The sequence below is a fragment of the Tasmannia lanceolata genome, unplaced genomic scaffold (assembly GCF_043159265.1).
Source record: "Tasmannia lanceolata isolate RefF3 unplaced genomic scaffold, GAP_Taslan_0.1 ptg000015l, whole genome shotgun sequence".
In the NCBI taxonomy this organism is placed as follows: domain Eukaryota; kingdom Viridiplantae; phylum Streptophyta; class Magnoliopsida; order Canellales; family Winteraceae; genus Tasmannia; species Tasmannia lanceolata.
Window position 1 is genome coordinate 41,602,780 of NW_027518692.1, and position 16,479 is coordinate 41,619,258.

At 38.3% G+C, this 16,479-nt stretch overlaps 1 protein-coding gene across 1 annotated transcript; it reads right to left on the minus strand.

Annotated features, from left to right (window-relative positions):
• Positions 1-1,672: 1,672 nt before the first annotated feature.
• On the minus strand, positions 1,673-16,001 carry LOC143845519 (protease Do-like 10, mitochondrial). Its single transcript, XM_077353896.1, has 7 exons — positions 15,649-16,001; positions 10,748-10,943; positions 10,190-10,449; positions 9,938-10,065; positions 9,544-9,747; positions 4,900-4,950; positions 1,673-2,398 (listed from the first exon to the last, which is right to left on the minus strand). Exons 1-7 carry the CDS (start codon positions 15,872-15,874, stop codon positions 2,147-2,149), a joined length of 1,317 nt encoding a protein of 438 aa, XP_077210011.1. The 5' UTR covers positions 15,875-16,001; the 3' UTR covers positions 1,673-2,146.
• Between the last annotated feature and the right edge of the window lie 478 nt (positions 16,002-16,479).

Here is a 16,479-nt window from a genome sequence, read left to right on the forward strand (position 1 = left end):
AATTATGGGATTTGCTGGGATCATTGCAGAAGGCATTTCGTGGGCCGGCTGTTGCATGAGAGAGCTGCCACCTCATGAATAAGACAAAATCTGTTGCAAAGTGAACGTATGTGGCTGCTCTCTCATGCAACAGCCGGCCCGCCAAATGCCTTCTGAGATGGTCCCTATCAAGTCCCACAAATTATACATGCCAATAGGTAGAGGATTTTATCATGCTCTAGGGTGGGTTTTAATATTTCTTTACTTTTTTATTCATTTTTCTTGGTTTCTTTTTTCTTTCCAATGCACAAGAAATCAGCTCTTGATACGGTATAAACTATGTTTATATGCTGTGGTATGAGCTAAATCAGGCAGATGACTAGAAGAGAGAGAGAAAGAGAGAGAGAGTACAAACAAAAATTGCCACCTTTTTGAGATGCCTTAAGCAAGTTGATTCATATTGACAAGTTGGACAGAGATAAGAATGTATCTAAAAAAACTGTATATTAGAAATATCTATTTTGAGAAGAGATGGTATCGAATTTTGTGAGGGGCATTGGATCGTTGACAACTTCAAAATCCTTTGTACAGCTGACCACAGAGGAAATGCTGAGAAGCTTCAATTGAAAGGGACTAAACCCCTAATCAGACCCTCTCTCCATTGGAATTCTCAATTAATCCATAACTTGGGACAAATCTTTTATGTCTTTCTACATAAAATTGTATGAAAACCTTCTTCTTTTTTCTGTCTTATATGATTCATTTCTCATGCATTATCTCATTTCATGGATCCCACATAAAAAATAAGATTTTTGTTGGAGAAAATGACAATCGGGTGTACTTATGTATCTATAAATAGTGAAAATTTTGATATAAAAGCTGGAGGAATAAGAGTTGGCTATTCTTTGTATTGGATATATATCAAGATCCAGTGTATCATCATTCAATATCGTGCATTGATGGGACATGGCAGCATAAACGAATCAATCCAACACTTTGATTCCAATCAGTAGCATGCTTTTAGAAGGTTACCATGAAACATTATTCCATGAAATAAGTTTAGAAGGAAGGACAGGGAGAGAATTGAGTAGAGATATCATCCAAAATCCTTAAACTAGTGAGAAGAGAATACCTATTTAGAATTGGTTTTTTGTCTTCCTCCTTTTTTAAGAGCTTTTCATGCTTCCCTTGCTTATACAAGAGGCGCCCTTTAATTTGATTGTTCAGATTCATGAGCATGCACACCAATTATTTAACAGAGTTACACCGAATTTCAGTGTATATACTTATTTTTCCACCCTTTTTCTATTTCTTTCTTCTGGTAAGCTAGGTAAGGTTAAGTTTAAGTATTCAGTTTGAGATTATGAATTGCTTAGGTCTAATTATTCAATGCTCAACTACTAATCTATTTCTAATTATTCAATGCTCAAACTAGTCATCTATTTGTAAGATTATGAATGGTTCAAAAATCTTTCTGGCATACCTCAATGTCACATCCATAAAATGTCACGCCGTACGTGGGCTGAGGTATGCCAGAAAGATTAAGTCTTTAATATAAGATCTAAGATGTCATTAATTAGCTATTACCACTAAATTAAGTCTTTAATGATGCCAAATGAACAGAAAGAGGTGGCATGATCTATTGATCTAGACCAAGACATGTTTGAAGATTCCAAGTGCCAACCATGATAAAAAGGGCTTCCACATATAGTATTAAATGAACGAATCAGTGAGACCCCTTCCATATTCTTTTTGGCTCGGTTTCTTTCGAGGTAAATAAAACAAAATTTTATTCTGAGTGCATGCATACACAGTTTCCATATTCTGTAGATATCATGTGACATCTGAGACAGACCAGAATAAGGGTCCCAACATTCTGTTTATTCCACCTATAGTTCTGGAAAAACCATTGTAGTGTAGAGCATCATGTCTAACCACAGCTCATCTCTTAATTCATCTCTGCCCATCAAATTACATGCGAATATCCTCTTGAGTTGTCCAATGTCTCTTGGAAAAGCAAATAGAGATCGAGCTACAGTGGGAGAATCTGAGACAGATCGATTCGATGTTAAAATTGTATAAGTAGACATCACTCATGAGTCTCATCACAGCAATTGACATCAATTGACAAATGCTAATCAGAAGTAGACATCACTCATGAGTCTTATCACATCAATTTGAGCATGCGCGCACAGCTCGCTTCTGTGTCTACTATAGGGTCATTGATGAGATCAGCAGACATGGCTGAAGGTATCATGTGACACTCAAGAATTCTATCAGTAGTGCCTCTGGCCAAGTGGTAGTCCAACACCAGCACCTTGTGATAATCCAAATCGAACCGCAAGGTGTCTTTCTTGCAACCTTCAACGAGCTTGCATAAATGTTTCAGGTTGTGGATTTTAACACCATTCACCACAATCTATATATATATATGGATTTTAAGAGGCTGCTGTTAGATCAAATATAATTTCTCATGATGAAGGTAACTGACGAACTTTTAAAGGGAAATAATAGTAATAACAACATAGAAACATAAAGAAATCCACTAGAAATTAATAGTTGTTGACAGCTTCTTGTGAAGAATAAACACCCAATGAGAGAACCACAGTAGTTTCTTAAATGTAACAGCCAATGCTAATGATACATGATACCTGTGGGCTATTTAACCAAACCTGTTAGATTAGATTCACTATTTTCTCTCATTTTCTTCATCAAAATAATACAATAAAACTAATGGTGTAAGGAACTGTAATGCAAACTAACTAAATATTAGGAGTTTGTGAACTTACCAACTACAAAGACTGAAGTCTCTGTTTGTTTTGGATTTTGAGAACCGATTGTGAGTCCAAAATGGATTATTGGACTGAAATTTACCGTTTAATTTTGAGCCCAATAATCAATTTTGGACTTGCAATTGGTTCTTCAACAACAAATGATAGCGGATATCTAGCCCATAGATCAATGGTCCTAATCACCAAAATATGTGTCAATCTTAATTTTTTTTAATCAAGAGATTCATGTCATTCCATTTTGATGCTTCTGTGAAAATAACCCATCCGTTTGGTGGAAGATTTAATAAAGAGGATAGAAACAAACAAAAGTACAGATTTGGATTCTCGTCACGGGACGTTGAAGAAAGAATAGGTGAGCATGCATTATATCATGTCCATGAACAACTATATATCCAAGGAAAGAATAAACAATGCACAACTATCAATATATTCTATCTACAATACATATATCCTACCATTCAAAAAAAACGCACACACATGAAGAGGTAAATGCATTCTCAAAGTAGGCGAGCAAATGTGCATAGGTGACAAATTGCTATGATTTTGAAAATGTGTTCGGTGAAAAAAACAGGACAACAATGCGTGAATCATTACTTTAAAAAAATGTGTATCCATAAGTAAAAAGGTCACAATTGCTAAGTACATAAGAGTTATCAATTCAATGCGTACATATATAACCAAAAGCCATTGAGAAAACAAATGGGTTTTCATCTACAAAGAACCAAAAATACTTTTGCTTCCCGTGCAGCCTATTTACATTTGCCAAAACCCCATTAAAAGAAATTTTTGAGTTTAGATAGTTGAAGAAGGTCTGCACTATCAATTTGTGGAAAACAGTTCTCCTTAAGCTAAATATTCATTAGAATATGCAGGAAATAGGACTGGACTTTATGGTGCATCATACCCAAAATTGCTTGCTTTTATAGAAAACATGTCATTAACGGATATATTTATCCAACACAAATTGACAGGGGATGTAAAGTTTGAGGGAAGCTTGGGTACAAAAGTTATGACAAATAAAGATTGCTCTGAATATTTTTTTTTTCGAACGATTCCTTTTTCTTTTTTTTTGAAAAGGTAATCAATAATATATATTTTTTTCTAACGTTCCAAACCAATATTAGCAGGATGAATTCCTTTGAATGAAGCTATCCAGGCCAACATTGGATATAACCTATTCTTGTGGAAGTTACCCTCACCCAATTAAGTAATAATGTGTGGAAGGGAGACTGTCATTTAAAATAAAATAGCAAATTAGCAATAATATAATGCAGAAACAGCAATATTTTTTTTTCTAGATCCATTTGTGTGGTGGGGAGTCGATCCATCATTACTTTATTAGCAATGTTCTGTGAATCAAAATCTTAATTGCAAGTAAGCTGAATTAGAGAAATGAAATGAAATGCAAAAATGGATCAAAAGTTGCACATCTTTTAGAAAACCCTTTTGGAATGTTATAGGGAATATAAATACATTGTGAAGAAGAAGAAAACAGAATCTCACCTGCGGATCATCCTAAACGATTCCCCTAACATTTTGTACTCAAGGCCGAGAGCAGTTTGGATATTTGGGGGACTTGAACTGAAGTGATGTTCAAGTATATGTGATTAATTTAATGGAACTGACCTGATACCCATTTAAATCTTCCAGATTCACATTGGCACCCTCTTGAAGTAAAAGCTCAGGTAAATTACTACAAGTCCCTCAACGTATCCTCCAATCAGGTTAAAGACCCACCAAAATTTCCGTTCAACCATTTCGAAAAGAATACAAAAAACGAATTGAAACTCACAAAATGAAGAAAAACATTTCATCCAAATAAAGAAGAAATCTGAAAAGAATTGTGTTTGATCTTGTTAAACTATTATGACTATTTATCTTGGTTATGTGATGGTTATTTAAGTCTGCATTTGTGCTTATTCTTGGGCTTCCTGAAGTTTCATCTTAAATTTCCGTCATTTTTATTGATTTCCGTAAACTTTCACAATTTGACAAGATTTTTACAAAACCGATATGTTTTCATCTCTGTGGCGACCAAAAATGTATACAGAAACCGACATTTAAAACCTTCAAAGTGAGATATTTTACAGTATCAGGGTGGCCTACAGAGTTTAAAGGAGAGTGGTACCCGCAATCTCGACAACTGCTCATAGCCGGCATTTATATCATCCATAATAACCTGAAACAAGACAAGGTGAAAACAACAGTATCAGCTACAAGTTTGTAAACAAAAGGACCATAAAGTAAATCTATCAGTAACCCCAATGAACACTGCAATGCAAAAAGAGGATGACGATAAAATGACTAATCTGAACGGTACCAGCTTATTCTAGTAGAGCATTTGTTTAGGGAAATGTTATCAGCACTACTGTATGTTGATGAGGGCACTCCTCACTTTATTAAAAGTACGGTATAGCCCGCTCCATAGGATGATCCAAACCGTCCATTCGATGATGGGCCACAGCCTAAATAGGTTGTGCCCCAAAAATTATTTTCATAGGTTGATCCTAACCCTCCGATCTATAGAGGGTTAGGATCAACCCTCTAACATTCAGATCGGAGGGTTAGGATCAAACTATGGTAAAGATTTTTGGGGCACAACCTATTTAGGCTGTGACCCATCTAATGGACGGTTTGGATCATCCTATGGTGCGGGCCATACTGTACTTTTAATTGAGGAGTGGCCTTATCTAAATACAGTAGTGCTGATAACATTTCCCTTTATTTATCATACCAAATGAACAAAGGTCAGTGAGATGCGTTCAATTTCCAAAGAGAGGTTGTGGAATCCCTAAATCCTAACCGGGAAAATGCAATCAACTCCCCTACTCTCTTGGAACTTCAATATGATTGATTTGGACCTGGCTTCATACAGGTTGGAATCAGTCCTTCATTATTTTTAGTCATACCATCCCAAGATATTGATTTCCCTAACACCCGTTGATCACCCAAACCTTGCACCTATCGGCCTTTGAGACCCTTACCTATGAACGATGGGTGTTTGGGCCCTAGATTAGTCTTTCATTGCTTTATTGTAGATCATGATCAAATCTTGTATTTTGTTATCCTTTTTTTTTTTTTGAAAAATGACAAATATATTCATACTAGCAAACTTACAATGGGGACCAGTAGTTCCACCAGATTTACATAGTATGAGATGCCAAGGAACAATCTCCTTGGCTAAGCCTAAAATCCGTTACCCCTTACAGTACCCAGAAATCAACTCTAGCAAAAAATACCAAATCGAAACTATTCCTTGCTACTCCAATCTATGTGTAGATTTTACGCTCCATTCTGACCTAAGGCTCAAGTCTTTCTCAAAACCCACAGAATATTCTACTCCCTGTGTCAACCCTTTGTAAGCCTTTAGAATGCCTCACCAAAATCCTTTATTTCTTGAGGTCCCGTCCCCATATCTACAAATCCTGAGGGAGGCAAGCCAATCATCAAAACAGACTTGTCATCACCATCTAGATAGTCATTTAATTTGTACTTTTAGACAAGTCGCCAAAGCGGAGCACTTTACAACTCACGATATATTGGATTTGGAGATCCGGTAAATCAAGGAGGAGGTCCCCCGGGATCCGATTCAAGGATATAGGATCTTTTCTGCTCGCGATCCTTTCTTCCACCTTCTGGAAGCCCACCATCTTAGAAGTGATTTGTCTCCTCTCCACCCTTCCTTCCATTGCGAGTAACGGTAAATGGGTGATTTTGATCGGAGAAAACCCGTAGGGGCTATACCAAGTGAACGACTTGACTCATTGTAGATCATCGATTTCAGACTCTTAAGGATGTTTTCTAAATTCATGATTTCCATGGATAACCGTCTATGTCGCCCTCCAGAGCACGAAGAAGATTTTCCTAATTCACCGGGATTTTCCTTTCCACCTTTGTTAATGAACAGATAGAACCAGGAAAAACCGAGGGATTCTATCTTACTATTTTGTTTCTCTTCAAAGTACTGTACTGAGGTACCTTTAAATACCAATTCCTGAGCCTTGTATTTTGCTATCCTAATTATATATTCACCATTGACTGGTGTGAATGATTGTAGCCAATGCATGTTTGAGATAGTTTTCAGCCATAGTGACTTTTCTTGACAACCAACACTAAGGTAAGCACATTTGGCTGCATGAGAATTTGTGATTACTTGATCTGATTTATGGGCATGGTTTTAACCACTATTATTGTGTGGATTATCTACCAAGCTCTTGGGCGTGCCCAGCTAACTACCAGCAAACCCAGATTCTAATGTGATCGATTGTTGGATCATCATTGATTTTCTTCGTTTATTTGAGATTATTGGATTTGTTTGACATTATTTTACTGGCCTAGATGAAGGAACCTGTAGGAGTGGTTGTGATCTCTCACATCAGAGCGGAAAGAGGCAAAAAAAAGGTGAAAAAAAAGCTCCCACCCTAGGGCTTCCACCTAGGGAGGCGGTCTCTCTCTCTCTCTCTCTCTCTCTCTCTCTCTCTCTCTCTATTTTTGGAATCTCGACCTCTCATCTCTCCCCATTGCTACTTTTTTTAGTCTCTCCCTCTATTTCTCGTCTCTCCCATTGTTCGCAAAGGATGAGCCATGGAGGCCGAATCGGGAACCATGAGGCCAGATCTGGAGCATGGCTCTTCCGTGGTGGCTAGATCTGGGGCCGTGGAGGCCGGATCTGAAGCCATGGAGGCCGTGAAGCTGGATTTGGAGCCGAGGAAAACCATGGAGGTTGCCGGAGGCCGTGAAAGGCCGTGGGGTGTTGGACTTGGAGCCGTGGAAGGCCAGCTATAGGCGGTGCGAGATTGTGGAGGCCGTAGATTATCGGAGACCATGGGGATCTGGGAGGCTGTGGATCAACGGACTTAGCAATGGGGTTGCTGGGTTTGACCATAGGATTCGGAATCAAGACCGTGGGAGGTGGCCTGGGGACGGGTGTGATGGCCAGTGGAGGCCGAATCGGGAACCGTGGAGGCAAGATCTGGAGCATGGCTTTTCCGTGGTAGCGGGATATGGGAGCCGTGGAGGCCGGATCTGAAGCCATAAAGGCCGTGAAGCTGGATCTAGAACCAAGGAAAACCGAGGAGGTTGCCGGAGGCCGTGAAAGGCCGTGGGGTGCTGGACCTAGAATCGTGAAAGGCCAGCTATAGCTTGATGACGATGGTGGTGGCTGAGACTCCCCCGGCGGTGTTGACTTTTGTGGAGGAGACGTAGATGGGATTGGAGGTGATGGCTGTAGAGAAGGGGGTTGTCGTCGGCGAGGACGATGACCCACCGGGTTTTGGTGATGGTACGAGGTGCAGGCCTGGAGATCCGACAGTGTTGTTGGGTGGTCGGCTATCATGCACAGTTAGGGGCGCACAAAGAAGGAGAATGTAAAAGAAAGCATATGGGGAGAAATACCATAACTTTGAGAAATCGTGTATTGCAAACAAAAAGAGGAGTCGTCGACACCCCCTTCTCTAATGATGCCCTAGGCGTCGTCTCCTACCTCCTCTCCTCCTTCTTCAAGGTGAGTTCCCCTCTCCCCTCGTTTCTTCTTCCGCTATTCAATTATTATTCTCTCTCTCTACTTTCTTTCTCCTCAGCTTCTCTTCATCTCCTCTTCCCTTCCCTTATTTTCTCCCTCTTCTTCTCTTTCTCTTTCACCCTTTGTCTCTCTGCCTCCATCTCTCGCCCATTGTCTTTCTCTTCCCTACTCTATGTCCCTCTCAATCTTTCTCCTTCTCCCTTCTCAATCTCACTCATTGCCTCTCTCTCTCTCGCCCTTCTCTTTCCCACTCTTTTTCTGTCATCTCTTCTCTCTCTCTCTCTCTCTCTCTCTCTCTCTCTCTCTCTCTCCTCTCAATTTCTTTCTTTCTCTATCCCTTTTCAACTTTCTTCTCTTACATTTTCGTTCAAACTCTCTACCTTCGAATTCTCGTCTTTGATCTTTCTTTCTTATATTTCTTTCTTTTGTACCTCTCTTTTTGGAGGTATCACTGCTGCCCGGCTTCGGATCGCGCCCACAAGCTTCTCCCCCACTCTCTTGGACCCCTTGCTGGCACAGATTTGGGGTAAAGGACTGCTTCATTTCCCCGGTGAGATTTTTCCATTGTTTTCAGCCCTTTCTTAAACCTTTTCACCCTTTGAAATCCATAGGAGGTACCTTATCTATAATTTACCCTAGCCTATTTTAGATATTTTATCACTTTCTAGTACAGTTTTGGGCCCTAGATATTTATTTTCTTTTGTGAACAGCAGCCAAAACAATGTTTATTTCATTATATTTAAAACTTTAATTCCTATCTTTTATGTCATTTAAGTTTGGTATGTGCAATAAACGTGTGGTGAAAAATCACTTCCCATTAACGGTTTGTCTTTTAAGGCTAATCTCATGATTCACTGGGCTGAAATTTTCCATTAAATGTCAGTTTAATTGTTCATGGGTTATGGTTTGGTTTATGGATGTGAAAACTTAGTACCGTTGAGGTCCAAAGTCTCTTTAATTTATTCATGAGCCTCCGGGTTTGCACCAGAAACAAAAAAGATAACTCCACAAAAATATTTTTATAGTACAAATAGTGCCAAAATAGGACAAAAAGGTAAATTCGGATCTGAAATAATTTTAAAGTACAAATAGTGCCAAAAAATACGACAAAAGGCAAATTCAGGTCTTTCCTTGATTTCTATGCACGTGGAAGTGTCACAAAATAGAAACATTATCAATATACAATTACAATATTAATTTAGGAAGCATTACTCTAACAACTACTTTAACTCAACAAAAACAAAAAAATACCTCAGAAAGGATTACAATTTCTCCACTATACTTTCTAGTCAGTTCCTCAAGTGCACTGCCACATAATGAACGAGAAGTGTTATGCCATTCTTCTCTACACTCTTGAATGTAAGGCTCGGTCAGTGGGATAAAAACCAAGCCAGCAAAAATGTAGTAACTAGGCAATTTATCGAAATGACGAACTGGGCTTGAGTCTTCTTCTAACTGCAGAATCACCAAAGTTCACACATTAACTACAGATCAAGCAATTTTCATTAAATCAGTCCAGCAAAAATGAAGTAACTAGGCAGTTTATCAAATTGATGAACTGAGACAGAAATCTCACAAAATATAGCACCACAACAGAAAAATTATCATTAGATAAAAGAGTAATGACATGAGGAAACAGACTCACAGGGTGGAAAGTAATTCTCAATTCACGAACTACACCATCTCTCAAGACTCTAACTTGAGTTGTTTCATTGGGTTTCTTCATAGAGACCACATGCTCAAATTGAATTCGCTGTCTATACCCAAAAGGAACTACATGTGATACCAACAATGAATGAAAAAAATTTGGAAAATGCTGTCGAAATAAAAAGCACCACAAAAATGCCAAAATCATGGGCAGAATAGCAATAGAAACATCACATAACAATGCATCTACCTGTCCCATCATTTGCTATAGGCACGCCATCGAACGTCAGAATTATATCGTGCTTCTTCAGTACCCGGTGTGCATCTGAAAGGGGACTTATATCGCGCACAAGGACCCCAGTCATTTCGGGGCGCATACGGAAGTGTCGTCTCAATTGCACATTTTGAGTATGTTGGCATGAGAAACCAAGTGAACAAAATCCGACATGCTTTCCTCTTTCCTCCACACCCGCAATGAAATGTTTTCCTATAGGCATTGGTACTATGTACCTGCAAAAAAATTAATAGCTAAGACATTAGTACCTGGTTACCGTGGATGCATTACCAACAGTGTTCAGATAACTTCTATGCTACCCATAGATCCTCTCATGCTTGGGCACTGTCTTAAAATTCAAAGGCATATAACAAACTTGCAACACAAATCCTATCATTATTTATTTATTTTTCCATTTCAAAAAAATTATTTATTTATTTTTGAAATCCACACATATCCTAGTATTATACATTAATCAAGATAAAGAATAACAGGTAGCAAGACAGAATAGCAACAGAAGAATAATCTTCTCACCCAATATTCTTTCCACCTATAAGGGTTTGAAAAGCGACCCCTGCAACCTTGTCACCCATGATTGCAGGACCTCCACTGTTTCCGGGATTGATCGCTGCATCGATTTGTATGGCTAGAAGCTCTGTTTTAGCATGTTCGTATAGTGTCACATCAATTCTAGAGACTACACCATTAGTTACTGATATGTTGTCTCCCCCTGCAAGCATGGAAGGAATCTCAGTCATCTATAATTGATTATAAGATAGAATGAATTATTATTGCATAAAGTAAATCTTTCACCTTGAGGCTATTAATGTATAATTATTTCATAAGGTAAATCTTTCACCTTGAGGTTATTATTTGCCACCATGCATATTTCAATATTTGTCCAAGTTCATATTTCACAGGACTTTTAAAATGTCTATGGCAATCATTTCTTCTGAAAGATATTTTGTCAAACAAAGAATCACTAGGATTCATCTAACACAAGAATGAAAAGGTTCGTCCAACCTAAAAGGTACAGGAGGAGGATTTGATGGTAGAGTTAAAGAACTAGGCTTTGTAAAATGCAGATATTTTGTCTTGCTTACAATAATCTTGCATCATTCGATTGCTTTAGCCAATTGTTCTTAATTATCAGAAGAGAGTCGCTCTCATTTGAGCCCTGTTAAAACTAATTTCTTCATTTCTGTAACTAAATATATGATACAATGATAAACATTAATATGTAAAGAGCATAAGAAGCCCCATCTAGACCCACCAATGACATTAGTCTGAACCAGACCTTTCATTTGGTATCAGTGTTAGGGATGACATAAAACCGCACTTGTTGGATGATCCCAACTGTTACAAGTCAATGGCTTTCAAATGGGCTGTTAAAAAAAATTAGTGAGGGTCCTCATTCAAGTTTTATGATCAAATGGTTAGAAATATTCAAAATGAGTGATTTTCACATTATCAAATAATAAGCTTGACCCATGTCAAGCTTCTCACTCACTTCTCTTTTTAAGAGCTTCTCATAGTTAGCTTTTAATGTTTATTATTTATCGTATAATATCAGGTTCAATTGTATCATGAAAATAACTTTATGTTTGTGAACATTTTTCCTTATTGGACAGGTGCCTCACAAACTCAAATGAAGCACAAGAGTGGAAGAGAGAGCAGAATTTGAAAAAATTGAGTCATTGAAAAAGGTGATGCACTGATGGTACATGGACTCATGCAGATTAAGCTGGGATAGACTGTCTCAGCCATCACAGCTTAACTTCCACCTTCCCATGATGGGCATCTCCTTCGGTGCATTTTTTTTGGGTATGTCCTTCCCGTGATTGTGTGAAGTTCCTTTTGACAAGCTTTAAAACATGAGGTGAAAATGATAATTTTACCTACCCAGTCAACAAACCAAGATATATCAACACTCACATGATTATACAGCATAATACCCTTCCCTTAGATAAAACGAAGGCATATAAAATGAAGGCACATGCACCAATCTCCTACATGCTCTAGTAGTAGAGGCAATAAGTACTTTGTTGCCATGTGGTATAGGGTTCAAGACCGGTACAGGAAGAAATGAAAGCCCTTAAAAAAATGTTCAAACCAACAACCTGATCCCCACGATTGGGAAACCCCCGAGATCCATCATTATAATAACTACAGCAGCCTAAGCATGCCATGTTACATTCGCATGCATAAAATAAGAGCCCCATCCACCTAACCATTCAATATTGATGAGCCACCAATTGGAAATCATGGCCTAAGAGGAGCTTGGATGCACTTATATTGATTGAAAGCATAACTTTGAAGGTCTAAAAGCCCATATAGGCTCAACAAGTCCTGATTAGCCAAGACCAAGACATCCCACCACACGCATGGCATATATGTTTGATAATTGGATATTGATCGAGTGGGGTCACTACCAATCTAGTCTATCCCGTATATCCCATCAATAATGATCCTAAGTTTCTAACCATCAATAATGATCCTAAGTTTCTAACCCCATGATCAGGCCTTGATCATTGAACCATGTTCCCCTTAAAAAGTTTGATCAAGTGAATGGAATCGTGGAAGTTCCATTTGCATGGGAGCAGGGCTCGCTGTTTCTCCGGGTGGTAACCCTGCAGATCAACAGTTCCAAACACCAAACAGACATGTAACATGTATGTGTACGTTGGGCCATATAGGTCCTAGTTAATCGTCAACTAGTTCATAACAAGCTTATACAAAAATCAGAGAAAAAAAATACTAGCATAGTGTCAGATGTATCCCTGATGATAAAGACTTTCGGATCAAAACATAAAACTCACAGGCGTGATCCCAGTTTACTTCCCAAAAGATTGAACGATGGAACCACTAGGCACAAGCATGGCTTCCAAACACATGCACCATGTGTGCACACGTATAAAAGAGGAATTTGGGGAGTGGAGGTGAATCAAAGTATACGCTTGAGAATTGAAACCAGTCAGAAATGTTTTAATCTTAAAGGCTATATAAGGGTTTCTTTAGTGTTAGGCCCACTCGGTCTCCTCGTTATTCTCGCTTTGGATTTTTATTTAATGCATTTACCATTCAAAACAAGGCTATATAAGGTTCTAGTGACTAGTTTCTAAAAAGTAGTCAAGTGTACTCCCAAAGGTTATGCTATAACTAACTGGCTTTGTCTTTACATGAGTGACATGAATAATATGTAAAGATAGAGGATAGTTAAGATAGGACCTACATAAAATTGAATATAAAGGGATTAGAATTGACAGAAGAAGAAAATTGAATATAAAGGGAATAGAATTGAGAGAAGAAGAAGAAGAAGAAGTTCCATTTCAAAAAAAAGAATTGAGAGAAGTTGTTTCAAAACAAAACAAAAAAAACTATTTGTAACAAAATTGCTCATTGGGAGAATCGTAATCATAAACATGAATAGGGGACTGATATCCACGTGACCAAATTTTATGCATACATCAGTCCCCTATGAATATTACAGAAATAAATGAGTTTATATGCAGTCACCAGGGTGCATTACAGGTATATAGCATGATATGAACATCAAGGCGCAAAATATTAGTATCAGTCAGCATATCGACCAGATACCAAAATGAAATGTATCAACCATATGGATGATAGATATCAAACAAGTTGGAGATGTGTGTTACGTGCCTAATTGGCCGTAACGGAAATAAACAAACGGAAAATAGAAAAAAGGGGGAGAGAGGGTGATTCGAGGCAACCGGACCTCCTAGTGGTTCAAATCGAGAGGAACCATAACTCTCCAAGAACAAAGTTTCCTTTGTGCTGTAAAATTTCTCTTCTTTTCTCCTTTCATTGAAATACATAAACTTAAATACAAGTACAATGAGAATGCCACATCATCAACCCACTTACCACTAACATGACACATAATAAAAACCAACACCCATGACTCTAAACCACATAATCACAAACCTAAAATGCAAATCCCTACAATAACTACCTCGCAACTCCTCCCATACACCATAACATATACGTATCATTCCTTCCCCCTTACAAACGACCTTGTCCTCAAGGTCAGAATATTAAATAAAATACATTAATCCGCCGGGATCCCAAATCGTAATGGGCATGATTTGCTTGAGCAACACGATTAACATTGGACTTCTATCTTCGAAAATAACGGGTGAGATCTTTGGAACTCCACTTTCATAATATGTTGTGATCAAAGGTAGAAGAAAAAACAATATTTCATAGCGGCGCATCGAAGCAATGGGATAATCGAATGGGTCGACAAAATGATGATGATCCTTAACATGGTGTTCAACTAAATCATCATCGTTGGCATTAATGCTTGCATTTTTCTCCACCACAAGATCAACCTTCTCAAGATTTAACTGCCTTTCATCTTTACGGATTTCTTCAACTGCTACACTGATTTTGTTCAAGCTGATTTTGTTCAAGCCTTCTACGAATTGTCATTGTCCTTCCATCATTTTCAAAACCAATGTTTTAATCTCCTGCAGATCTTTACGTATGGATTCTCAAAACTCCAACGATGTAGCCATCGCGCAAGATCAACGGCTCTGATACCACTTGGTACGTGCCTAATTGGCCGTAACGGAAATAAACAAACAGGAAATAGAAAAAGAGGGGGAGAGAGGTTGATTCGAGGCAACCGGACCTCCTAGTGGTTCAAATCGAGAGGAACCATAACTCTCCGAAAACAAAGTTTCCTTCGTGCTGTAAAATTTCTCTTCTTTTCTCCTTTCATTGAAATACATAAGCTTAAATACAAGTACAATGAGAATGCCACATCATCAACCCACTTACCACTAACATGACACATAATAAAAACTAACACCCATGACTCTAAACCACATAATCACAAACCTAAAATGCAAATCCCTACAATAACTACCTCGCAACTCCTCCCATACACGATAACATATACGTATCAATGTACCTCTAAATCGGATGATACTGATTCCCATGGCCCCACCCAGAAAACAGAGTGACGTAGAACATTTCGATCATGCTTTGTGTACTTTTATTCTGAATGATTTTTGGCATATTTACTTCTACCAAAAACTCTGATTTGATAATTTCAACATGATTTTTTTTATGTTTATACAGTGATGGAAAGCAAATCGATCATTTGTATCCAAACCATGTTTTTAGGAATGCCCAATTACTGCAAATTTTCATCGAATGGCCCATCCAAGGTGGATTTATCAAGTTAGTTGGCTCGGTTTGATGAATGTGTGTAAAGAGTCAAGTGAGAAGAGCCCTATAAATACAGAGAGTAATCTCTATAACACTGCATTCACTCCCTTTATTAAGATACTGAACAAATATCAATGAAAGTAGTATATCTACTACATAAGTTTCATCAACTTTGGTACAAAAACATAACATCACAAAAAAAACAAAGAAAAAACCAAGTTCAAGAACTGAATTACCAAACAGAGAAACAAATTCGTTCTTCAACTGGTTCCAATCTGATGGCTTGATTCGGAGAGAGATTTGGGAGACCTTCAGAGGCAAAATCGCGAGAGAGTGTGGAGAATTCTTTGACGGAGTCTTTGGTTTTGAGTAGGTTTTTGCTTGGTTGGGGTTTTCTTGAGAGGTTAGGGTTAGGGTTAGGGTTTTGTAGGGCACGCATTCGGGAGAGGAGAGATGAGACATTGCGAATGAAATTGTGGGAAAGGCAAGAGTTGAGAGAAAATGATTTGTGACGGAAGATGGAGATTGTGGAAATCGGCATTGAGGAAGGGGAAAGGTGGGGAGAGTTTTACAGAGGAGAAAATGGGTTTTAGGATTATAGAGAAAGGGCGAGGGTAATAGCTAGGGTTTATCAAAACCCCCTCTCCTGGTTAAGTTTGTCATTTCCGTAAACTAGCGAGGGTAAAAGTGGAAAATTAGCTCGTAATTTACGTTTTTCCGTCTTCCACAAGGAACATGATCAATAATAATCGATCGATAATCACCGAATTTGGTGATTATAGGCCCTGTTCGTTTTAAGATTATGCCAGTAGATTGTGAGTCCAAAACCAATTATTGGACTCACATTTACGTTTAATTTTGAGTCAAATAGTAGGTTTTGACTCACAATCATTGGCATAATCTCAAACGAACAGTTCCTAAGATCAAGGCCCACCAGATGAACGATCCCGATCACAAAAAGAGGGAAAGAGAGTTGGACGGGTCAAAATGATCATTTTTCCTTTAATCAATACCATCTGACGATGGATATTCACCCATCTCCAGGGCCCACCAGATGACCGATTCCA